The 23,801-nt window shown below is 52.0% G+C and overlaps 12 protein-coding genes across 12 annotated transcripts; 7 read left to right on the forward strand and 5 right to left on the reverse strand.

Annotated features, from left to right (window-relative positions):
• Nucleotides 1–1,073: 1,073 nt before the first annotated feature.
• PG997_007740 (uncharacterized protein) lies at nucleotides 1,074–3,703 on the reverse strand (the record flags this gene model as incomplete). Its single annotated transcript, XM_066812055.1, has 2 exons — nucleotides 1,074–1,746; nucleotides 1,893–3,703. 2 exons carry the CDS (start codon nucleotides 3,701–3,703, stop codon nucleotides 1,074–1,076), a joined length of 2,484 nt encoding a protein of 827 aa, XP_066667397.1.
• Nucleotides 3,704–4,491: 788 nt separating this feature from the next.
• PG997_007741 (pyrimidine 5'-nucleotidase) lies at nucleotides 4,492–5,370 on the forward strand (the record flags this gene model as incomplete). Its single annotated transcript, XM_066812056.1, has 3 exons — nucleotides 4,492–4,550; nucleotides 4,659–5,155; nucleotides 5,207–5,370. 3 exons carry the CDS (start codon nucleotides 4,492–4,494, stop codon nucleotides 5,368–5,370), a joined length of 720 nt encoding a protein of 239 aa, XP_066667398.1.
• A 278-nt stretch (nucleotides 5,371–5,648) lies between these two features.
• On the reverse strand, nucleotides 5,649–6,200 carry PG997_007742 (RNA polymerase II transcription mediator; the record flags this gene model as incomplete). The annotated part of the gene is made up of 3 exons (XM_066812057.1): nucleotides 5,649–5,908; nucleotides 5,975–6,086; nucleotides 6,159–6,200. The coding sequence occupies 3 exons, from the start codon at nucleotides 6,198–6,200 to the stop codon at nucleotides 5,649–5,651; spliced, it is 414 nt and encodes a 137-aa protein (XP_066667399.1).
• A 382-nt stretch (nucleotides 6,201–6,582) lies between these two features.
• PG997_007743 (uncharacterized protein) lies at nucleotides 6,583–7,332 on the forward strand (the record flags this gene model as incomplete). The annotated part of the gene is made up of 1 exon (XM_066812058.1): nucleotides 6,583–7,332. One exon carries the CDS (start codon nucleotides 6,583–6,585, stop codon nucleotides 7,330–7,332), a length of 750 nt encoding a protein of 249 aa, XP_066667400.1.
• A 434-nt stretch (nucleotides 7,333–7,766) lies between these two features.
• On the forward strand, nucleotides 7,767–8,588 carry PG997_007744 (uncharacterized protein; the record flags this gene model as incomplete). Its single annotated transcript, XM_066812059.1, has 3 exons — nucleotides 7,767–7,803; nucleotides 7,860–8,304; nucleotides 8,414–8,588. The coding sequence occupies 3 exons, from the start codon at nucleotides 7,767–7,769 to the stop codon at nucleotides 8,586–8,588; spliced, it is 657 nt and encodes a 218-aa protein (XP_066667401.1).
• A 493-nt stretch (nucleotides 8,589–9,081) lies between these two features.
• PG997_007745 (uncharacterized protein) lies at nucleotides 9,082–9,618 on the reverse strand (the record flags this gene model as incomplete). Its single annotated transcript, XM_066812060.1, has 1 exon — nucleotides 9,082–9,618. One exon carries the CDS (start codon nucleotides 9,616–9,618, stop codon nucleotides 9,082–9,084), a length of 537 nt encoding a protein of 178 aa, XP_066667402.1.
• A 1,110-nt stretch (nucleotides 9,619–10,728) lies between these two features.
• PG997_007746 (uncharacterized protein) lies at nucleotides 10,729–12,119 on the reverse strand (the record flags this gene model as incomplete). The annotated part of the gene is made up of 4 exons (XM_066812061.1): nucleotides 10,729–11,331; nucleotides 11,435–11,648; nucleotides 11,725–11,975; nucleotides 12,054–12,119. 4 exons carry the CDS (start codon nucleotides 12,117–12,119, stop codon nucleotides 10,729–10,731), a joined length of 1,134 nt encoding a protein of 377 aa, XP_066667403.1.
• A 1,679-nt stretch (nucleotides 12,120–13,798) lies between these two features.
• On the forward strand, nucleotides 13,799–14,485 carry PG997_007747 (uncharacterized protein; the record flags this gene model as incomplete). Its single annotated transcript, XM_066812062.1, has 1 exon — nucleotides 13,799–14,485. The coding sequence occupies one exon, from the start codon at nucleotides 13,799–13,801 to the stop codon at nucleotides 14,483–14,485; it is 687 nt and encodes a 228-aa protein (XP_066667404.1).
• Nucleotides 14,486–16,017: 1,532 nt separating this feature from the next.
• On the forward strand, nucleotides 16,018–16,359 carry PG997_007748 (uncharacterized protein; the record flags this gene model as incomplete). Its single annotated transcript, XM_066812063.1, has 1 exon — nucleotides 16,018–16,359. One exon carries the CDS (start codon nucleotides 16,018–16,020, stop codon nucleotides 16,357–16,359), a length of 342 nt encoding a protein of 113 aa, XP_066667405.1.
• A 2,838-nt stretch (nucleotides 16,360–19,197) lies between these two features.
• Nucleotides 19,198–20,689, forward strand: PG997_007749 (mitochondrial 37S ribosomal protein bS1m; the record flags this gene model as incomplete). Its single annotated transcript, XM_066812064.1, has 2 exons — nucleotides 19,198–20,029; nucleotides 20,091–20,689. The coding sequence occupies 2 exons, from the start codon at nucleotides 19,198–19,200 to the stop codon at nucleotides 20,687–20,689; spliced, it is 1,431 nt and encodes a 476-aa protein (XP_066667406.1).
• Nucleotides 20,690–21,200: 511 nt separating this feature from the next.
• PG997_007750 (40S ribosomal protein eS17) lies at nucleotides 21,201–21,766 on the forward strand (the record flags this gene model as incomplete). Its single annotated transcript, XM_066812065.1, has 3 exons — nucleotides 21,201–21,349; nucleotides 21,416–21,614; nucleotides 21,677–21,766. The coding sequence occupies 3 exons, from the start codon at nucleotides 21,201–21,203 to the stop codon at nucleotides 21,764–21,766; spliced, it is 438 nt and encodes a 145-aa protein (XP_066667407.1).
• Nucleotides 21,767–22,917: 1,151 nt separating this feature from the next.
• Nucleotides 22,918–23,781, reverse strand: PG997_007751 (uncharacterized protein; the record flags this gene model as incomplete). Its single annotated transcript, XM_066812066.1, has 1 exon — nucleotides 22,918–23,781. One exon carries the CDS (start codon nucleotides 23,779–23,781, stop codon nucleotides 22,918–22,920), a length of 864 nt encoding a protein of 287 aa, XP_066667408.1.
• Between the last annotated feature and the right edge of the window lie 20 nt (nucleotides 23,782–23,801).

Genomic DNA, 23,801 nt, shown 5'->3' on the forward strand with positions numbered 1-23,801 from the left:
AGGATAGGTGGTGTCAATCCACGTCAGCACCCTACGGACTCTGTAGAGAAAACGCCGAAGTCCGCAGCGGGATTACGAGTCTTTTTCCTTGGACAAGGGGGCAATACCGCTGTGAGCTCGACGTAGTTCCTTCAGCCGCGGGGCTTGACTATGCCGACAACACCTCAGTGGTGTGTATACTTCCGGTGTAGTTGCCAGTGGCGGTGATATATCATGGTGGGGCACAGATAGGGCTGGGAGGACCTCGCCTGGTTTCTTGAGAAGAGGGATCCATCCATTCATCGTGAGCCCCGATGAACGCCGGTTCGGGTAATTCTGCCGATCCCGAACTTCCCTGGAGAAGGAACGGGTGAAAGATCAAAGCCCCGCCGAGTCGCTCGAAGTTCTCTTTGACTACGGCCCTGTTTGCCATGATTACAGTTATTAAATTACATACTTCCAATATATAGGTATGAAAAGCGAAAGCGGTAAAAAAAAAAAAAAAAAAAAAAGGTACCGTATGAATACAAAGGCTCGTCATAGCGCGGCGCGCCCACTTCCTATGTGCAAAGCGCCCCTCCCTCGATCGCATAGATCCGAATCCGGCAACATCTTATGGAAGACGCTCGAATCGTATGAGGTAATTTACCTGGTTGCAAGGTCAGGCGTATCCTGCCCTGTTCAATGCTCCTCGCCGAGGGAGGCATGCGTATACACGCTGGTATCTCTCGTACGTTCGTCAATATAAAAAAGTAGACTGTGCCAAAGAAAGGGGCGCAGTTTTCTCAAACACGCAACCCGACCCAGGAAGTCAACTATAATAATCGTCGATATTCGATGCCGATGTCACGTAATCAGATGTTGGGTTATCGCTGTGCTTTGAAGCGCCTCTTGACTTGGAAATTAATTTCATAATACAGGCGACCTGCCACTACACGTCTCCGTCGGTAGGCTAAATACAACACAACAATCACTTCGTAAACCATTGATATAGTGTCTTGGGCAGGTTTCCAGAACCCCCATTATATACAACCTCAATGTGGTTCTGTTGCTGCAAATGTACTCCTCCATGCAAACGAATTCGAACACTCCGGTTATCGGTACACCTCCCTACGGCCATCCTCGTACACAATCTCGCGCTGCACCGTGCGTGGTGGTTCGATGTAGGCCACTTCGTCGTCACGCAGGACAGGCCTCTCATAATAGCGCTCCATGGGACGAACACTGTATTCGCGCCTAGGCATATCCAGCTCTGTTGGCCTTACACTATACTCGCGGTATGTTGGAGGAGCTACTTCGCGCCTCGGCTCTGGGTGGATACTGCTGGCATATTCTCTGACTGGAACCTCGGATGGTCTGATGCTTTGTACCCTTGGGTACTCGTACCGTATAGGTTCTTGTGGCCGAACACTGCTGGGCCTCATAGCGTATTCCTGTGAGGGCTCCGGCGGAAGTCGCCTTTCTTCAGTGCCTCGATACTGGAAATATTCGTGTCCAGGAATGGGAGGCACCGAGTGTATAGAGTAGTCTCGCTGTCGGTAACCTCGGTAGTCTACAGCGCCGTAGTCTGGTTGTGTTACAACCCTCCGTTGTGCTGACGCAGGGGAGGCCCGCCTGTATATTATACCGTCTTGCTCAAATGTGCCCGAGGCAGGAAGACGCTCATAGATAACTTCGTGTTCAAGAGGTCTCCCAGGCGGTGCGGCGGAAAGACGTGAAACTGGTGGCAAAGGCGGGGGCTCAATGTACTCACGTCCAAATTGATCCCTAATAATTCGTGTTGGGGGTCTTGGGGGGCCATGGTCGTAGCAGATCGGGACTCAGCCCTTCCAGGAGACCGAGATCGAGCTCTATCAGTCCCAGGACGAACACTCATTCGCCCCTCGGGGTAATAAGCAATGGGTTCTCGATACGGGGCATCAGCTACAGAGTACGTCGCTGAACGCATTGGACGGGCCTCAGAAGGAGCGTATGGAATAGCATAGGACGACGGCTCAGGAGCACGTCGAACGTACTGGATAGGCTCATCCAGCCTTCGGTCCTCGTACACGGGCAGCTCAATTCTTTGACTGCTTGCCGCAACAGATTGACGCACATGACGTCCATAAGCGTCTTCGATGACCCTCTCATACCCAACCGCGGGCGGTAGCCTCTCTTCTCGTGTGACCCTGGGGTCATATTCGTCGTGGATTACCTCGACGGACTGCTGTCTTCTAGGCTCGTCATAGTTCAGCTCCTGCTGGCGTAGCGAAGGGCGCTGGCGCTTGGTCGGCCTTGAAAATTGGGGCGCGGAAAGCGGCGATGGCGAGCGGGGTTCGGGCTTGATGAAAGGGGATGCTGGTCGTTCTGCTGCTGCCTTTCTCTTGTTCTTCTTCTTGTTGTTCTTCTTCTTGTTGCCCTTCTCGCCTTGCGGGGAGCTCTCCGGAGACGTCCCATTGCCAACTTCCTGTCTCAACGCCGCGACTTGTGGCGGCGCTCCGGGTAATATACTGATATCAGGATCGGGCATAGTTGGCTGGCGCGACGTCGCCAAGGGAGAAACGTGGGCAGGCTGAGGAGCATATGGTTGAAGGTCATGGCCTCGTATAAACGGGGGTTCGCGTGGGACAGTTAGGCCTGCTTGACGGTGCTGCTTTGGTCCAGCTCGTCCATCGGCATCATGTCTATCATCAGAACGGCTGGTCGAGCCACTACCGTTGGAGCTGATGACCATCGGCTGGACCTGGTCACCAGCCTGCATCCGGCCCTCACTTGGATTTCCAATGCCATATTGCGAATACACAGCAGGAGCTTGACCCTGCAACACTAAACCAGCAAAGTTGGCAGTATCAGCAGTTCCCATGTAGGGCTGGGTATTCTGTACCAGATGGTTTCGATGGGCGGCATCGTTCGAGGCTATTAAGGATGTCGAGGCTTTACAAGCCGGCTGCGTATTCGCTGCTCTAGAGTTTTCATCATGGACTTGAATCCGGGGAGCTGAAGTAGTGGTTTCTCGCATCGGAACATCTTCTGACGCGCTGTGAGCTCGAGGAGAGGACAGATGGGGCTCTGGAGTATCATGCTGACTGGAATAGAATGTGTTGTTATCGAAGGAGTCGCTTGAGTCCGAGGAGTTAGCAGCTAATTCAGCATCAGCAGGCGGAGCAGTTGCCTGGACCAAAGTCAGGGCTTTTGCAAGAATATCAGGGAGATCCAAGTCAGCCTCCTGCTCAGCTGGCTGGGTTGTTTTACTAGCAGTACGACGTTGTTCTAGCTCTTCTCTGAGGGCCTTCTCGATTCTCTGCCTCTGCTGCTGCAACTCGGCTCTCACGAGTACATCAGATTTTGTGAGTAGGAGGGGATCGAACTGAGCAGCGCCTGCCGCCGCGTCTTTGGCGAAGTTCACAAGGCCACCACCGGTCGTCGCAGCGGGAGCAATTGCCGGTTGGGGCGAGTTGGCCTGGAAGGATTGGGAATTGCCCAATCGATAATCATGGACACGGGCAGGTTTCAGTAAGCCAGAAGTCTCTCCATTTGAATCGCCAAGCGACGAAGATGTCTGCATATTACTTTGGGCTTTCGTCGCACCAGACTGGGCTGGTGGTTTGATATGGGGGTGGGAGCCTGATAGGACGGCATCTCGGAACTGAACAACTCTGTCATACTCGTGAATCTGTCGTAGCTCATCTTCAGATAATACCGTACTTGGCGCCACAGGCAATACTGCCATGCTTGCTTGTGCCATTCTGGGCAGACGTGGTTGATTAGTAGAGCTTCAAGCATCCAAGAAACTCGACCCCCGGTATCAGGATAAGAAGCCGATGAGAGTAGGCTACACAATCATCAGGAGGTGTGTATCGTGGAGCAAGGTCAGTCGCACGTGTAGTACAAACCAACGCAGCCGTGCAGTGATGAGATGATGAAGAGGTACGCGTCACAGTTCCCAACTGCGAGCAATGTTATGGTGGTTTGGTTGTGGTATTTAAAATGGGTTAGCAAAGGGAAGGCGGCTTGCTTCTAAATTGTCGGAGGACGGAACTGTCAACATTGAATTTACCAGCAGCCAGGTACTAAGATTACTGATTAGGTAAGTACGTATTATGGGCCCATGGATAATTGGGCCATAGGTAAGCTCAAGATTGCATGTCGACAACTCCAAATGCGCCACAAGAGGCTGTGGCTGGAGCCCATTCAAGGAAGGTCTAAGTCAAGCCGTAATACTGTATCACGCTCGCCGGTGACTCAATGCCCCAGCATAGAAACGTCAGGACAGTTCCTGCATCCCGAATATACATTAATGAGATAGAGACTTCGACAACCCCCATGAATGCTAGACTCTGGCACAAACTCCACGCGCCCTTCACGCGATCGATAAAGCCTCAACAGTGCCCTCCGGCTACTCATCCGTTTACCGGCCATTTCAGATCATATAGTCCCGATCATTATACACATCCTTCTTCTCATCCACAGAACAGATTTGAACACAGCAGCACCATACACAGAGATAATCCCGCACCATTCTTAAGAGTGAGAATGGGGTCGCAAACCGGAGAGCCGCACGGAGGCGAGGACACCAGGCCTGTCCTGTTCTTGTACGCATATATAATACGTCTACCGTCCACCGCATAAGCCCGGCTAACACGTATGAAGTGACATAGATAACTGTTTATATCCCAAGAGTAAGTCTCTCGCTTGTCAAGATTGGAAAGTGTCATATTCACCAACCCATCTGCAGGTGCCAAAGTTCATGACTTAATGGCAGATCTGATTGACCAATACTTCGCTAAGCACCTTGGGGTAAGCGAACAAGAGGCTGTCCGACTTCACAAGGAATATTACCAAAATTACGGACTGGCCATTGAGGGACTGGTCCGCCACCATCAGATTGACCCCCTCGAGTACAACGCGAAAGTTGATGATGCCCTACCGCTGGAAGGCATCATCAAACCCAACCCTCAGCTGCGGAAGTTGCTCGAGGACATTGACAAGACCAAAGTCAAAACATGGCTCTTCACGAATGCCTACGTGAACCACGGCAGGAGGGTCATCCGTCTCCTCGGCATCGAGGATATGTTCGAAGGCCTGACTTACTGCGACTACGCAGCTACTCGGATCCTCTGTAAACCTCACCCCGACATGTTTGCCAAGGCCATGAAGGAAGCCAGAGTCGAGCGACCGGAAAATTGCTACTTCGTTGGTAAGTAACAGTCGTGTGTCACTCTTGGAACGGCAGGGCTAATTCCCTCAGATGATTCGTACGCAAACTGCGTTGGCGCACAGCAGATAGGCTGGACAGCAGCACACCTAGTGGAGGAAGGAGTCAAGGCCCCGAGAACCCCGGCGTCGCAGTTTCAGATTCGACACTTGGAAGAGCTGCGCAACTGCTATCCCCAATTCTTCGCATCGACCTGATAATGCCAACCTGCCTGGCCTCTGCAACTCTTCCTTTCTAAGTCCCCTGTGGTGTAGGATCTCGGTGTTGAGGCGTCGGGAGAAGAATTACGTAGAGGATAGGGTGGGCACTTTGGGCTTGTTTGCCAGCGCCCACAGGTGCCCCAAACGCTGGATAGCGATCTTAAACCAACTGATGGAGTGCAAATAGATATGCTTCTTGTTTTGTTCAAGTCCCCTACGCCTATAACGCCTACTTGTTGGGTATCGTAAATCATGTAGCCAAATGCGTCGCCCTACTATGGCCTTCGGATACTTCGGATGACCTCGTCAAGGTTGGACATGATGTCTTTCTTCTCTTGAATTGCCTGCTGATGTTGTGCTTCGGCCAACCTCAATTCGTCTTCCAGCTCCTTGATGTTGCGCTCCTGATCTCGCTCGCTGTTATCTAGACCTGGCAGAATGGATATGAGGTACTCGATTTGCTGCTCCTTGGTGATGAGATCCTGCGCCAGCTCGACTTGTGCTGCCTTGAAAACCTCGGCCGGGTGGGAGTCGACTACGCGCTGCCGATTAGCATTGTCTCGGGGGGGAGGCCAGTAGTATCCGATCCACAATCACCGACCTTCTTGCTCAGCATCCTTGGGCAATACGCGGATCTCGTCGCTGGGGCCCAAGGTCTCGAGGTTGTGATGTCGATGGACGTAGTGAATGCAGGCGACGAACTGCTGCGCAAGCTGCGAGTGAGGCCTTGGTCAGCATGGCGCACAGGTCTGGCTGGGGTTTAGCTGCTGCAAGTGGGCGCATACCTCGTCAACTGCATCTTGCAGCTGCGTGAGTCTGTCACCCATATTGACGTGTCACCCGTCTAAGGTCCGAGGAGGACTGGCAAGTAAATGCTTTGCGACTTCAACAAGGAATAGGCTGGTGGTGTAAGATGCTCGCATCAGCGCATTTGTTAACACTCGGTAGGTACTTTGGGTATGAGAGACTGAGAGGCTGAGAGACTGACTGGAGCTTTGGTGGGGTCTCCATCTGCCCCCAGTGCTTAGGTGCGTAGGTGCTTCGGCCGACAAGGGTCCCCGGAGAGAAAGAAGAATGTTCAATGTTATGGACTGAGCTTCTCGAAGCAGCGCTTGCTATCGCATCACCCGTGACATAACAAACCTGATATTTCACTGAAACTCGTGCATTCCAGCTCACGCCGAACTCTACGGCTGGCTCATTTTTACAATGGTCGTCTGTCTACCCCCAGGGTGTCGTAGTATCCGCTGGAGAGTTACACGAAACATCTTTGGTATACTTCGCCATAAATTACTCGGCCCTCATCAGAAGTCGTTCTCGTCTACCAATAGCCGCTCAAAAGAAGATGTGGATAGTGCCCTGGCGTCTCTGGGCGCTGCTGATGGTGGCGAGCACTATGATACCACCAGCTATGCGACCTATGCGCAACGGACTGGGCTGGACACCAAGTCCACCACCTACGTTGGCACTCACTACGAATACCAAGTGGCCTCGACGCTGAGGAGGCTTGGTTTCGACGTCAAGCGAGTAGGAGGGCGCGGGGATTTTGGGATCGACTTGATCGGCACCTGGGTGGTGCCATCGAGCCCAAGACCGCTCCGGGTCATCATGCAATGTAAGGCTGCTGCCACCAAGACCATGATCGGACCGCGTCTGATACGCGAACTCGAGGGTGCATTCGTCGGAGCACCTCCGGGCTGGCGTGGAGATGGTGTCATCGGCTTGTTGGTAGCGCAGAAGCCTGCCACCAAGGGCGTTCGGGATTCCTTGGGACGCAGCCGCTGGCCTATGGGCTTCATATCGTGCCTGCCAGATGGCAAAGTGCAACAGATGCTTTGGAATCGCCCGGCAGAAGACGAGGGGCTGGCTGGTTTGGGTGTCGGCATCCGCTTCTCCGAAGGCGACCACAATGCACAGGAGTTGATCCTTACGGTTCAAGGAAAACCCTCAACGCCTTGAGCAAATGACGTGGATGGAGGCAAGATACCTACGACGGCATATTCATCCATCGTGACTCCGCGACCACCCGCAGGTCGTCCAAAAGCCCCCTGCCTCATTATTGCGGCGGTAAGCTCGCTGATAGGCCAATGGCCAAGCCAAGGAAACAACTCCGGCGGGAAGTGCTGTTATTGGCTGAAGACACGGGCTTACAAATGAGGTTTGCGACATTGTGTACCTGTTCCCTCGCTTTGCTTATAAAGCTGGCTCTGTTGGAATCCAAGGAGCATGATCACTGGGTATAAAAGGCCCATATCATTCGTCTTGTTGATACCAACGACAGCCCGGACAGTATTACCGTCATTCTGTGGACTCGTCGTATCTCTGGCTTGTATCATCCTTGACAACCAATTCCTTGCTTTCGAACCGCTATACATCCTCTCCTATCCTTGACGATGTCGGAATTGAAGCCTATTGTGCTCTATCAACATGGTTGGTCTATTTCTGAATCGCAGCGAACCACAGAAAGCTAAGATTGGCCGACATAGCCCAGGGTCCGAACCCGTGGAAGGTGGTGATGATCCTGGAAGAGCTTGGAGTTCCTTACGAGGAGATCTTCCAAGACCCGTCCACAATCAAGCAGGAACCGTACATCTCTCTCAACCCCAACGGCCGTGTCCCCACGATCCAAGATCCAAACACTGGCATCACCCTGTGGGAGTCTGGTGCCATCATCGAGTACCTCGTCGATACCTACGACAAGGAGAAGAAGATCAGCTTTGACACGTTCCCGGAGAAGTACCACGCGAAGCAGTTCCTGATCTTCCAGGTCTCTGGCCAGGGCCCCTATTACGGCCAGCTTGCCTTCTTCAAATTCTTTCACCCAGAGAAGGTCGAAAGCGCAATCCAGCGGTACGAGGAGCAGACTCTGCGGGTGATGTCGGTTTTGGATAAGTGCTTGGAGGGGAAAGAGTATCTCGTGGGCGGCAAATGGTGAGTCCTTTGTTCTGTGATTGCATACCCCCTCTCAATGCTTTCCGTACCTTCAAAGCCGATCTGTATTCGGTTGGCATAACATGAATCTGACCATTTGCTATCTCAGCACCTACGCCGATATCAGTTTCATTACCTGGGAAACAGTCGCACAGGCAATCATTCCAGAATTCGGTGAGAAGACTAAGCAATACACGAACTACCATGCCTGGTTGCAACGTCTCATGGCCCGACCCGCTATCGCGAAGACTCTCGAACGCAAGGCCACTATGGGCGCTCACTAGTGATTTTCTTCTTCAGCTTGAGTTTGCTATTGAAGTGGCTATCTGAAACAGTTGCATCAAGCAGAGTACATGTAGATACTACCTACAAGATAGCGATCAAGAAGTAACTGCCAGCTAGCCTACGTCTATTATCCTGGTGGCTACCAAGTTCGTCTTATTTTATCCCGACTCGCTTTATTGTTCAATCGTACGTCTGAATTTGCAAGGTTCTCAACTCCAAATAGAGTTCTTTGCCGTGAGAGATAAACTCGTCCTGCCTTCTTCACAGCACATGAAGTAGTGAGAACTTCGGGTCAGCAATCCCAATGACCCAAAAACTACTACATAGGCAGTAGTAGTACTTTAAGTCTGATCATGTTTTTCCCTCTTCGATATTTGAAATGTTGTGGATATTGAAAAGCGGTAGTTATCCTTAGAAATAGTCCGTGTCTTCGTTCGGCCTTGGCGAAGGAAGTCATGCCATCGCCGCCATCCTGTCTCCTTCGTGCCCAGCTCAATCCTCCCAAATAGCCGCCTTGGCCTTCTCGGCCTGCTCTGCCCTCTGCCGCTCCTCCTCCTTCTCGAGCTCGCGCCGCTTGCGCTCCTTCTCGCGCAGCGCCCGGTCGTAGGCCCGCTGCTCCTCGGTCGGCCGCGGCGCCTTGACGCCCAGCGCGCTGGCGATCATGCGGCGCGCCACCGCGTCCGTCTTCTCGGGTCGCCGCGGCTCCGACGACGAATAAGAGGGTGATAACGATGACGGGCCGGTGGTGGTGTTCTCAGCCTGCCACGACGGCGCCGAGTCTGTGTTGTAGGTGGGCGTACTGGGCGTCGGCGGGGGCGCGGCGACGCCGGTTCCGCTGCGTGGCGCCGCGGCGACGGTGCTGCTGGAGGTATCCTCGGCGGAGTCGCCGTCGCTGTCCGACTCGTCCTCCCAAGAGTCGGCCACGACGGCCTTCTTGGACTTTGCTTTCTTTTTCGTCGCCGGGGCGGGGTCGAGGGACAGCTTGGACATGGGTGTCGTCGTCGCAGCGGAATCGGGACTGCCAGCCATACTTGGAGAAGCGCGGGAGAACGAGTTGGACGATCCGGAGTATTGAGGGTTCAAGACATGCAGGTTTTCATATGGGCGGCAATGTGACGGATGAGCTATATCCTCCAATACGAGAAAGACCGGCTGTATCGGAGAAAAGGGTTGGTATATATATAGTACTATATTCTAGCAAGGCAAGTCAATACCCGAGGAAGCTTGAAAGCTGGAACGGTCGAGTTAAACGTACCTAGGATTTACCGAACAGATTGCGACCGCACTGTACGACTGTGCCACCAAAACTGAAGGGTTAGAGGGCTGAGATGTTCAGCAACAAGCGACGTGACATATAGAGATACGTAGGCGAGACTGGACACACGAAGCAGACACAAAGGAATGTGAGGACTTGGAACATTGATCTGCAGGCAAGCAACATCATCTCAGGGATGTGGGGGGGTTGCAGCTTGGTTTTCGAAAGAGTGGTTCTCCAATATTGAACCTTGTCCTTCCCCGCAATCTCCCCCTTCTCCCCCTAACATCCAGTCCACAATGTTCTGCAGGTATCACAAGATGATGTGCTGTACACCAGACGTACCTTACCTCTCTACAGCCATGTTTGATGCAGCACGCCCATTTCTGTTTCGGTTTCCATCGTCCCCGGACATGACATGCGGGCCTCAGCCGCAAGAAAAAAGGATGCAGTTGAACATTTACCAACCTTGCGTAAAGATCATCAAATCATCATTGCAAACCGGATCGGCAACGAGGATTGCCTTTCTCACGGACGGTAGTAATATAGACATCGGTGCCAGATTATGATTGGAAGGGCAAACATCGCATGTCCAAAGTAAACAGTAGGCATTCGTTCCACTAACAGTGACTTCTCCAGTGAACCTGCCGTACTGGCTACTTCTCTGGTAAGGGTTCGGTTTAGGGGGCAATGGATCAAGTATTGCAAGACAGTGACAATGAATGCTATAGTGGTCGCAAAGCTCACTGACCGCACGCGGCGCATTGGCGAAATACCTCGCGATCGAGTTGAGCATCTGTGTTAATATTGCATTCGACCGTCCTCAAGTCCAATAAGTTTCTCCTAACACCGAATTCGCTTTTGCTTTTGCGTAGTTGGACGTTTCAGGTTTCATCTTCGACAAGATCCACGCCAACTCCGCGCAGAGCTCCCAAAGCCCACTCCGGATAGTCTGCTTTGTTGGGGTACAGATTTGCAAAGAATCGGCGTATAAATGCAGGATACTGATCAGCCATGATGGCATCGCGAACTTCTCTCATGAGGTTCAACTGGTACCAGACGTTGTGGAGGGTCAGTAAGTGTGCCGAGACAGTCTCCTTGGCGGTGTTGTGGTGAACAAAAGCCCTGGTGATGCCGAGTCCCCCGTCTCCCTTTCGGCAGCATATACACCCACAACCTTCCTCAATGGGACCAAAGTCGACAGCAAATTTGGCGTTCTTGATGTTGAGTACTCCATGCTTGGTCACCGCGTTCCCGAACCTGGCGGTCCTAGTCGGCCACACGCAATCGAACATGTCGGCGCCGAGGGCGACGCTGACAACGAGGTCTTCAGGATAACCAATGCCCATCACGTATCGAGGTTTGAGTTCGGGCAACAGCTCCGTGCACGTAGCAACGACGCGGCAGTAGTCTGCCTTTGCCTCGCCACCACTAAGACCACCAATCGCGATTCCGGGGGTATCTCTGGCGATCATCTCCTTGCAACACTCGCGACGCATTTCCAAGGTCCAGACCGCCCTGGATAATGCAGAAAAGGTTCTGTCTGTCCGGGTTCTTGTGTGCTGCTATGCATCGATCGAGCCATCTTACGCTCCGCAGCATGGCCTCTCGCATGCGAGCTGCATCCGGGGAAGTTGTAACCAGGACATCGTCCAGTTGCATCATAATATCGCTACCGATGGTGTTTTGCAGTGAGATAGAGTGTTCCGGTGTGAGGAGCATAGGCGTTCCATCATGGGGACTCAGAAATCGGACACCCTCTTCGGTGATATTTGCCAGCTTTAGCAGACTCACCATTTGAAAACTAAGAGTGTATATTGTCAGTCTTTGTTTTGACGCAGCGAAAAAGTGGGAGATGGGCTCCCAAGACAAGTCCATACCCGCCACTGTCTGTCAGTATATTATGCTGCCACCCTTGCAATTTGTGAGCGCCGCCAATGGCTGCGAGAACTTCTTGTCCGGGCTTCAGACCCAGGTGGTAGGTATTGTTCAGGCACAGACGGCAACCCGTTTCCTCAAGCTGCTCGGGTGTAAGACCCTTCAGCGATGCTTGCGTTGCCACTGGCATGAACATGGGCAGCTGGACTGGGCCGTGAGGCAGCGTGAGACATGATGCCCGCGCTCTGGTAGTCTATGGCAGACACATGTTACGTTAGATGGGTTATGGAAGTGGTTTATTTGTGGGCGGCATGGGATGCCTTGAACATACACTGCATCGTGCCACTAGATCAAACTTGAGAGCTGCAGATGACTGAGACGCTATAGTTGCTGCCATGGCTCGTTGCATCACTCCTGCACCTACCCAAGCTCAGGTAACCGGGTTTGTAGAGTAGATCCAGAGAAGGGGGGTGGATGTGTGCGTGTGCCAGTGGGGACCAACGGACCGGTCTCCGGGGGGCTCCTTTGGGGTGGCGATTTTCGTCTGCGGGCAAAGCCGCGAGGTTAAAAGATCAAGCAGGTAGGCAAGTAGGTAGGTACTTCCAATTTTGGGTAGACACGACGCTCAGGTGCATGTGCAGAGGGATGGGAGGTGCAGCAACTGCCGGCTGACGCCTGGTCTAATTTCGGGTCAACTATTTTCCAGCCCTCAGCCACAAGGACCTATGAATAGAGACACTGCGGCGTTGTCTTCAATGCGCCGGAAAGCATGAGACTGGTGGTTTCGAAGCTGAGGAGCTGAGGAGCATGAAAATACGTGCTTTCCCAATCAATTCGCACTAGCACAGAGAGAAAAAAGAACGTGGGTTGCAAGGGATCGATCGCTCCCGCTATCTGGAATACTGCCCGATCTAAGCCAAGGTAGGTTTACGGCGAGGTGGCTCAACATATGTAGAGTGCCATGAGAAAGCCCAGGTCTGAGGTGACAGACAGGGAAATGTCTCGAAGCTGCAAAGTCACATAAATTTTACTGTGGAGAAGTGGCATGATCGCAGAGTCCTGTACGCTCTGGGCTTGGCGCTGCCCTCGGTTGTGTACCGGTCGGTACCGGCGACTGGTCTGACTGGTTCTTGCTAATAACGCGCGCTCTGCGTTCCCCAGTGTTCATGCCGGCACGGACAGAGAAAGTCGTACGATCCCTCCAGCCAGCCAGCCATGTGTGGGTGGGCAACTTGAGATGCACCACGCATCAAATGCGAGCCCTCCCTCTCCGCGAAGCCCAGGTGACGAGGTTATTGCGTTCGAGCCTGGTGTCAAGGGGCCCAATTACCGCCGGCGGGACAGCCCTCCGCCCTGCCCAAAGAGTCCAATTTCTTCCTCTTCCTCCAAACCCGTGTCACCCACTCCTCTTTTGAGTTACCGGCGCCGGGAGAGGCCTCGTTCTGCGTTTGAGATAGTGCCATGCAGTCGCACCAATCGCCAACAAGGCCAGCGACTGTTAGGGTTGGCCAGTGGTGAGTGGGCAGTTCGTATTGACTCCCGGCAATTACTCATGTGTCGGCGGGCGGGTAGGCCTGGTCACGACCCTCAGCCGCGATGAAAGTCGTTTGTCGTCACGAACCTGGTCTTGTCAGTGGGTCTGCATATGGTCTAGGACCCTAGGTTCAGTCAGATGCCCAAGAGCCCAGCTAATCCTTTTCATTTCGACGTCTTGATTGGAATAGCGCAGGCTGGGCATCGGGACACCCCAGACCTGATCCAGGCAGAGGGCTTTCTTTTCTCTTTGCGGACAGCGCATCTGTCAAATTACACAGGGTTGACCCCTACAGCTGGTTATATATGTGGCCTGACGTGTACGTTGTAATAGGGTGGATAGCTTCACTTCACTATCCCTCATCGGCGCACTCAGCTAGTCAGGAAGGCAACCTTATATCCAGCCGGTAGCCCACTTACACCCAGCCGCTGCCTCGCCGTCATCTCACTCTCATTTCCTTCTGTCTGTGTACAATACTGTCCATTACAGCCTGCATCACCACTCCGCCCATCTTTCCTCGCGTCCTTCCTTTCGCTATCATCATGCCGTGCCAGTCATTTCACCTATTCTCGGCCTTGCCTCTGGAGATCAGGTGGCAGATATGGCGCTTGAGCTGCCAGCCTCGAGTCGTGGAGGTCTCCTACAAATCTGACGAGGACTGCTGTAGAACAACGACGGAACCGCCCCCCGTTTTCCATGTGTGCCGGGAGTCAAGACAAGAGGCATCGAGGCTATACAAAACCCTATTCGGCACACGCACTCACGAACCGCGCATATACTTCCACCCGGCGATAGATACCCTTTACCTCCCGAGGCCCCCATACATGGGATACGACGATGCCTGCCGAGACTTCGCAGAACTGGTCACAGACATAACCGAAGTGCAGAATCTTGCATTGGACCACGTCAATCCTGCCATCAGGCGGCCCTGGGAAACCTACAACAAGTATGTGTTGATGCAAAGCTTCACACATGTTACAGAAGTCTATCTCGTGCTCGACTCAAATTCGGACCCTACGCCCGACCTCAACAAGCATGGCTTTCTCAAGTTGACAGAACCCATCGGCGACCCGACATCCATCAGTCAATTGCTAGCTGATCTCAAGGATTCTTTCACGTACGAAGCAGGAGCGAGTTTCTCAGACGACAAAATGGACGAGGGCCATGCGAAAGCACCCCCTTTAGTACTGAAGTCGAAGATATCCTCAAGTTATCTTCGCCTGTTATAGATGGTCTTACCTTTTTTGTCGGCCGCGAAACCCTGTACTAATATTACCACAAATTCATTAACGATGCTTGTCAGCTTCCTCAGATTCTACCAAGTCCTCGTCCGATATGTCTTCTGGCCCATAGCACTGTGCATGAAGTTCCACAATGAAATCGAAGCTCAGCTTAGATGTCACAGGCATGGTTAATACGAGGTAAGACGCTGCCAGCTACGCCTAATGCCATCTGATCAGCGCTGGACAGTTCTAGAAAATGATCTCTGCAGTTGAGATTTGTAATCCCAAGCTTTGTGTAGTTTGGTAACCATGCCTTCTACACCGATCTTTCTGGGCCAGGGAACGCAAGCATACTGTTGTACTAGTTTGATTTCCTGCCGTGTAACAAGGATTGCATAGCCCAATCCCTTGGGAACGGATAAAAAGGTCGGTGACACGAGTACCTTTGTAATGTTTTACCGCGTGGTTATATTCCACATATATGTGCGTGAACAGAGGTTCGAGGTCAATGACTGACTTCGTGATCGCGTTTACTTGAAGTCTATTGTGCTTATGGCTTGCTGTCTCCCACACAGCGGCGGTTCTTATTGAGCCGCACGGGTGGTAGGGTGTGTCTCAGAGATTGAACATGGGCTTAGGCACGCAACGGCACACACAACAAGAGAGCTGGACCCAATCCGAAATGACGTACTCTGCACAGCGCGGCGCATGATAGGCCAACATAACTGACATGTTCTGCTCCCAAAAAAATAAAGTCAGATGTAGTTGGTATGTGGGCAGGCCTGTTTGCGCGTGTATTTTTACTGCGTTGTCAGAATGCGCAGTTCAAAGACGTATAAATATGTAGACTGAGAATAACTTTTCCAAAAATAGACGAGAATTGCAAAAAGCAAGTGTGCACTCCCCCGGACAGGCTTGAACTGTCAACCTCCTGATCGCAAGAACCCTTGGAGAGAGCACATAACAGTCAGACGCGCTAGCCAATTGCGCCACGGAGGATTCAATCTGTGATTGAGTGGCGATGATAGGAACACCTGATCATCTCGGTCCTTATTGCAGTTCATATTACTGTCTTCGGACTACAAGGGTTGTAATTAAAGGCCATCGTTATGCATCTGCACAATGAATGTTCTTAAAACATCAATTTGGTTAATTCGCCAACATATAAATTGGTGCTTTCTTCTCGTATACAGCATCTACAGGGCTTGCTGGTTGTTTGCCGGGACCAAACGAAATGAAGCAGCTACGACCCCCACCAAAACCCTAAACGCCATCAAAACGAAACCTCCAGAATGCATCTCGCCCGACATAAACTAGGTGTACATATATACAGATATAGTATGGCCCCTACGTCAAAGGTTGATTTCACACACTGGCGTACTTCGTACTCGGTGCAACGGATGCACATGTCGCGCCAGGGGCCTAGAGCTAGTTCTCTTACAGCACAAGTCTACCAATGCATTGAAACCTGCCTCCCTCGACCATCTGCCCCGACTGCTTGTATGTAGTGCAGTGGCTTGGGACATTCGGCGTTCCCAATGGCCCGTCAGGATAACGACGAGCTTTCTCCAGATCCCTCAGCGATACGTCACATACGAGAAGGATTTAAATTTCTTCGCATCCGGGGCCATCGTGGCGTTGACGCACTGCCCGTCCGGCACAGTATAGTTCGCATCGAGGAAGTTCGCCTGTCCTATGCTGGGCCCGGTGCAGTCATCGGTGACAAAGTGTTGGCCCTCGACGTTGCCAGACTTGAAGTTGCCGCTGTCGAAGCTGACGGACATCATGCCGCCGTCTGGGAGCTTCAGGCAGCCGAAACTCTCGAAATCGGTGACATCCATGACCATGGTGCCGCAATTTGCATCGGAGTAACCCCGTAGCCTGAAGTCGGCCACCGCCAGGATGGTCTGGACGAGCGGCGATATGGCGACCATATCCGAGGTAGTTCCGCGATGTGGCGTTCGAGCCCAGAGAGATGAGGGGGAGTGCGAGCGCGTAGGATTATGTGTATGTGTGGGTGTATGCTGCTTCGTTCCGCGTACAGGGGGGCTTGTAAGTGACTTTTTGGCGAAAAGTATAATGGCAGCCGGGTCGTACTTCAGGTAAGTTGCTTGAGTAGTAAGAAGTTGGAAGGGAGGAATGCCCTGTGTCCTCGTCAGAGAACTGGTGCAGACAATCTTCGCATTTTGATCATGATGATGGCTGCTTGCTTTAAATCCATCGGCCGCAATCTAGCCATATCGGCATGGCTAGATGCCACCCCAGAACGTCACCGAAGTAGCCAGGCCTCGGTCGTGGCATATCAGGTGGAGTCGCTGCAACCATGACGGGCGGGCGTTTTCCAAATTCATGCGATGCTCGATTAAGATAGATCTTCATCATCGAAACTCACTAGGCAACTTTGTTATACCACCGCCACAAAGTTAGCAAACATGCGCCGCGTTCTGTCTTGGACTTTCGACGGTCAAAGTGTCAAAGTGTATGTTGATTGGATGACAGCCAGAGCCAGTTGGAAAAGACCCCTGGCCCTTGAGAATGTATATTTGTGACTCTGCTTCGGCGGATCCCGAAAACGGAAAGGCTAGGGATATATTTGGTGTTCTCTTATTGCAGATCACTGCCTGGGTATCGCCAACCTCCCTCCATGTTCACTGGGTGTAATAAAAGCACTTACTATATCTAATTAACCTATAGAGATAATAGTACAACGATGAAGATTCCCGTTTTGGCTCTCGCGTAACATCGGCTTCCCGTAGACCTTTCAAACCCCTCAATCGATTCCAATCGTTGGCACGGGAATAAACAGCTTATTCTTAAGTGGTTGACAGTGGTATGCTGATTTACTTGGTGATGAAATGGGCACCTACCTGGTAATGGCATTACGTGTGATAGCGATCTCTTTCCAATTACTCGCATCTTCACATCGTCCTATGGAATTCAGCGTTTCATGACTCTACGATGATTTGTCGTTTGGGCCAGCTGAAATTATGTCCATACGGCTTGTATTACCATGTGGTCTAGTTACCTTGTCTGGAGAAATCTACGTAAATATCAACCATAATGAGATCCAGCTTATAATTCTCCTACGTTCTCGGAATCGAACCCTTGATCTTATAACATCCCTTGCAACGCTGGCATGGATATGTATGGAGCACACACACCCAACTATCCTAGGGGAACTAAAGAAAGGGGATTAAGCCAATATGATGCGACTGCCTTGTTTAATCACTGTATAGCAAGTGACAGTTTTTGGAAATCGTCGAGCAGTGGACCTTGACATGCGCAACTGACCTCCACAGCCTGGCACTGGAGCGGATCCCAGTAGAGCAATCCCATGACAGACGCATTGATCTCGAAGGGATACGCAGTCATCCATGTCTTCACGAACAACATTACTGAACAGGCTCGGGAAGCCAAGGATCTTTGCTCAGCCAAGTCTATTGATGGTGCGCGCTGCAACAGAAAGGTACACAAGTTGACTCAACGATCTCGTTGTTTCTGTTGCATGGGAACTTAGCGGATCAATACTGAGCAGATTTCCAGACGTATATCTGATCGGCTCGCAGTATTGGGTGTTGAGAGAAGATACAACTCCAGCCTTTGCTACTGGGCCTCAAGACCACACAACGTCTCTGGGTCTAAATCTGAGTATATGTGTCAGCGAACTTGACATCATTTAGCCAAAACCAACTTCAATGCATGTACATGGAAGTCCCGCATACCATGAGGCATGGTGTTTTAAGCGGTCTTGTAACGCACCCAATATCGAAAACCCTCAGGTACACCGGAGCGAGCAACATCAAGGGATATACCGGTTTTCTTCCCAACACTTGGGAGACACCCGCCGCCATATACCGAACTCCCCTTCCAATGGGGGAAAAGACGCACAGAATCTTCGTGACACATATAATGTAATATACAGAGTCTCAAAAGACGCGCATTGTAGGGCATAAAGCTGACTTCGATAAACCTCGCCAATGGTCATCAAGATCGTGCCATATGCCAAGCGACAGTATTGTAGCCTTCTCAGTCTACCAAGTAACTAAGTGGCTTAGTGTTCAGTAATATAGGGTATCAAGACATAGATAACATGCAATGGATGAAACCGGCCCTGAAGAGGAAGAGCCAGCGATCTATGACACGGTTATGCGTGTGAACCACCCAGGCGATGTTGGCATAAGAAAAATACTTCCCTTATGCGACGAATACGTAAATTAGGCACAGTGTAAGGCAGGTAGACGGTATATAAAAACACGAATCAACGCCTTCGGCAAGACAAAGAGATGGTGTCAACGGAGGGCGGTGCGTATTTGACTCGACCAGGTAGGCGGAGGTGGTGCCCCAGGCCCAGGATCTCGAGTTTGTTTGGGAGGCCACTACAGATAATTTGAATGGCAAAAAGAAGATATGGTGCCTTGATGGTAGAATTTAAAGATATCGAGAATTTGAGAAAGTGATTCCGGCAAAGTGAAGTCTTACCAACATACCTCCTTACCTATGTACCTCTTGTAAGTTGTACAGACGCACTTACACGAGTGGCCGGCTGTCAAAGGCCAAATCGCCAGCTGGCGGCTCAAGCTCCGTCCCGGCGCCCATCGCCCGCCGCCCGCCGCCAAGCATCAAGCTGGTGTCGAAACCAATTGGACGCTCAAGCAGAATTTCTGTCGCGAATCCTCACCATCGTTGAGGTTTCTGCCATTCAACCCATTTGGCCGACAATGGCGTCCACACAACGGGCGGTCTCCCCTGGAGCTGCCCTCCTTCGCTCCTCGCGATTGTTCTCAATGCCTGCGCCAATTGCGCCTCCGCCTGGAGATATGTCGCAAGCGACCAAACACAAATCCGAGACGGCCACGGCAGCTTTTCCTACGCATCTTACCGTTACAACACCCTCGACTTCCCGATTGGTGGGTGACTGGGGATTCAAACGCCCGCTGCCTCTGAAAACAACCACAAAGTCTACTTTCCCGTTGGTGCGAGTTAAGAAGGTCGACTCGATCGAACATGTTACCGACTTCCAGTCCGCCTCGGACCATACGATCACCCTCGAAAAGTTCCGGGAAATGAACCTGAGTTTCTCGGTCCCAACGTCTAAAGACCGGCAGGGAAACCCAACACTTATTTCGGTGTTCGAAGAAAGCCGGGACTTCACTACCCCCGCCCCTTCAAAACTTCTTGCTACCCCGAACGGATCTGCTTCCGCATGGGCAACCAAGGACGACGGCGACCCTCTCAGTCTGAGATGGAAGTTCCGCGGGCCGTGGCTTGCAGGCATGACAGATGGGGAGTTCGATCGTTATATCGCCAAGAGCGTACGCGCACGGCGGTCCGAGTTCCGCCAATTCCTTCGAGAGCGTCTGGCAGCCGAAAAAACGGCAGATCGCAACAGTAGCGTCTCGGAGCAAGATGCGAGCACCCCTACAAACGCCATCCCCTCCGTAACGGCAGACGAGATCACCGAGGAGGAACTTCTGGAGTATACCCGACGACTCCGTGGAGATCGCCATGAACTCTTCAATCTTGTTAGCCGATTCCTGGACCTGGCCCCCTGTTAGCAACGCCCACTCGCACTTAGCACCAAATATGCTGGGGCATATGATTCCGGATAAAGCGTATGATCTGTATCGGGACAGTCCATACGCTTCTGAAGGGCCACCTATCACCCACCCGTCTGCTGGTCTGTCCTACTTGCGTACGCAAGCATTCATGGAGAACCACCCGATTTATGGCCCCCAGAAGAGCCACGCCTCCGTCAAGGCTAGGATTGTGACGCCTAGATTCGGCATAACCAACCAAAACCCTAAGATTGGTGTTGGTGGTTTCATCGCCAATATTCCCTCGCACGAGACAACATTCAGTAACAAACGCCGGCATGCACTGAGCGCCGTGGGTAATAACAATAGTATCACCGGGCTGAATGACTTCGATCCCAGTCTCTCAGGCGGTGCCAAGGTCTACGTACAGGTTCAGACGGCGAATGTGGATGCAACAGGCAAGATTCAGATAAGGCTGCTGGACAATGACCTCGAGACAGACGTAGTACAAAAGGAACTGGTGGGAGAATGCGACACCTTTGGGGGCGCCGTCAAAGAAGCAGCACAGCCAAAACTGAGATCTCAGCCTACAGGAGATCGGAGGTACATGGGCAAGAGAACGTCTGGCAGTGCATCTAACTACGGCCTTGGCAACCTCGGCGGACGGGATTTGTAAGGCTATTCAGAACAATGAACCCGGCATATCTCTGATCAAACTATTGCAATCGGGCGGTGGTGTTGTTTGATGGTCTCTGTTGTGTATCATTTGTACAGTAACTGTGTAACTACTGGGGGAATGGGAACTCCTGAAGTGTAGATATGATAGACGTGAACCTGATCAATCGACATTTCAGAATATTTGATACATGTGCATTAGGTAATCAATCGCCTTAGCAGACATCACGTTCCTGATGCGCAGATGAGTGCTCCGAATGATCATTTGTGGCTTGGTGGTTTGTGGCACATTCCAGCCACACTCACTGGCAGCCCACTACCCTCCTCCATCCACGCACAAGTCGTATGGTTTAAGTCCTTATCTTATCCAGTTCCCACTTTCACAGATACTTGCACACACCAGAGAGAGATTCAATTTACTTACACAAAGATTGACGAACTTCCATCTTCAACATCGCCAGCCCAACCAACCTCACTACCGACTCCCACAATCTCCAGCCAACACCGCCAAAATGGGTCGCGTCCGTACCAAGACCGTGAAGAAGAGCGCCAAGGTGATCATTGAGCGTTTCTACCCCCGCCTGACGCTCGACTTCGAGTGCAACAAGCGTGTCTGCGATGAAATCGCTGTGATCGCTTCCAAGCGTCTCCGCAACAAGATGTGAGAATTCTTGTCACGATACGACCAATTCGAGAAATATTCGAAGCTGACCAATCCCTACTAAAGTGCCGGTTACACCACACACTTGATGAAGCGTATCCAGCGTGGCCCCGTCCGCGGTATCTCCTTCAAGCTCCAGGAAGAGGAGCGTGAGCGCAAGGATCAATACGTCCCTGAGGTCTCCGCCCTCGACTTCGCCCAGAACTCTGAGTCCGGCCAGCTCGACATCGATGGCGAGACCAAGGACCTGCTGAAGCACCTCGGCGTACGTCTTCTGCTATTCCTGCGCGCGCAATTGTCGCCTTGGCTAATATGGGTTTTGTCTAGTTCGATGCCATCCCCGTCAACGTTGTCCCCGTCACCCAGCAACAGACTGCCGAGCGCCCTCGCCGCTTCGGTGACCGTCAGGCTCGTTAAGTCATTAGGGAAGGAGGAAAATGGTGAATGCAGTACGACGCAATGGGGTTATGGAATGTTTGATTTGGGCAACTGGCATTATTGGTCTCACAGCTTACTCTCACGGCTGCATGGCGTCTCTATGGACGATAGTGAGTGCATTTTAGATCTGCAAAAGACAAGATCTACTCCCAATCAGGTGTCCCTGAATCTCCAGTACGCTGGGGAGGACGGTTGATTGCCATTCCCCGTTCCCATCATTCCCCGCTTCGGTTTGTGATTGTTACGTTGATCTTACTAAATAAGTCCCACTTGCCACGATGCTGTTGGATAAGCCGCTACGCTGAGATGTTATCGTGGCATCGTGCCATGATGATGCTTGTCGACTCGCAAATGCACCAGGATATGTCTTGCCGTAACATCACCCCAACTTGCCGTCTCTGTGAACGCCGACGGTCATCAGTTCCTACGACGTACGAAATCCTGGCTGACCAATGATTCGGGCAAAAGAATACCTCGTGGGAGACGCATGTTCATGGCTTGTTGACACGATCCAAAGGTAGTTTGTAAAGAATTCTGGGCTTCGTAGTAATTAATTGACAACCTTGACATTTTCTCCACGTGAAGCCGATTGAACTTGCACACGCCGGTAATAGACGGCTGTTGAAGACGGTTGGCTGGAATAGACCTCCTCATCTATGCGTCAGGTTGGAACACTTGTCGCCATTCGTAAGTATTACATTCACATTGCGTTGCCAACCAAAGCGCAGCTTTGCAAAGAGAACTACCTGCCATCCACAACAGCAGATACCGATGTTTGTGACCATCCGATTCTCATCATCGTCGCAAGTCCTCAGGGGTTGACTAAACTTTGAGCTGTCGGGGACGATGTTCTTGGGATGACTTCCGTATGCCATGTCTTCGTCAGACTTGGTGCAAGGTATATACAAGGCAGCCTGGAGAAGCGTTTGCTGTAAGGGGGCTTCACGCTCAATCATAGATGGATCCTCCATTTGACAGAGTCGGTCATATGTAGAAGTTTGAGCATCGAGATCAGCCAGGCGAGAGTGTGAGTTGCAGGTTGACTTACTATGTCCAAACTGTGTAGAGTACCAAACGTTGCAGTGGGCAAACTGTGGTTAACCCCTCTCGTCTGTTCCGAGCGGGCCATGTCAACCCACACGGTCTTTTTGCGCTTGGGCATCGAACTTTGGCTTGTATCCTTCGAGAAGCAGATGGTTATTCTCATTTTGATCGAGTGAAGGTTCTGCTGGTGCCTCCGAGACATCCTTTTCCTTGACCTTGACGGCGACCCGCCGCATTTTTGTCTTATCACCGGTGTCACCTCTTTCTAGCGCAAGTTCCCTTGCATCGCTGGCGGCTTTGCGATCCGCTTCTAGTTTGAGTGACCGTAAGTCCTTGGCAAGATCTTCAGCAGGGTCGCTTGCTTTCTTCCCGGCCTTGCTGCTGCCCGGCTCTTGATACAGCTCGATCTGGATACCCTCGATACCTGCCCGTTCCCAGGCGGCTGTCTCGTTCAGCTGCACCTTGATGTACATGGCTCTCCTCGCGCAAGCCTGCGAACACCATCTCTCCATCTCCTTTTTGGGGACAATGGCGAAGTCTTTGCGCCCAAAGTTGACCAGCTTGAACTCGCCCGTCTGATTCACCTTGGTCCGCGGCTTGGGACAAAGTACGTAGCCGCACTTGCCCAGGCAGTTGCGCTCCTCGATCAGATCCTCGTAGTCGGAGGGCTGAAAGAGCCGGATCTGCGACGTGAAGGCTACGGCATCGTCGTCGCTCGGCGAAGCAGCGGTGGGCGGCAGCTCAGCCGACTCACTAGGCAGCTTGGACAAGGCGATGACGGAATCAGAGATTACGTCGGATATCTGCCGGCGGTCGTGTATGATGGTCGCGTGGTGTATCGCAAGATTACGAGCTCTGGTAGCAGCGTCCGGTTCGTCGGGTGTGGTTCCGGTGGGAGGTTTGGTCTTCTTCAAGATGCCCTTTAGCGGGGGCTTAGCTTGTGTAGGCATATTTGGAACGGATTTCCACA

Source organism: Apiospora hydei (genome assembly GCF_038363865.1).
Source record: "Apiospora hydei strain CBS 114990 chromosome Unknown utg000006l_segment0_segment0, whole genome shotgun sequence".
Lineage (NCBI taxonomy): Eukaryota > Fungi > Ascomycota > Sordariomycetes > Amphisphaeriales > Apiosporaceae > Apiospora > Apiospora hydei.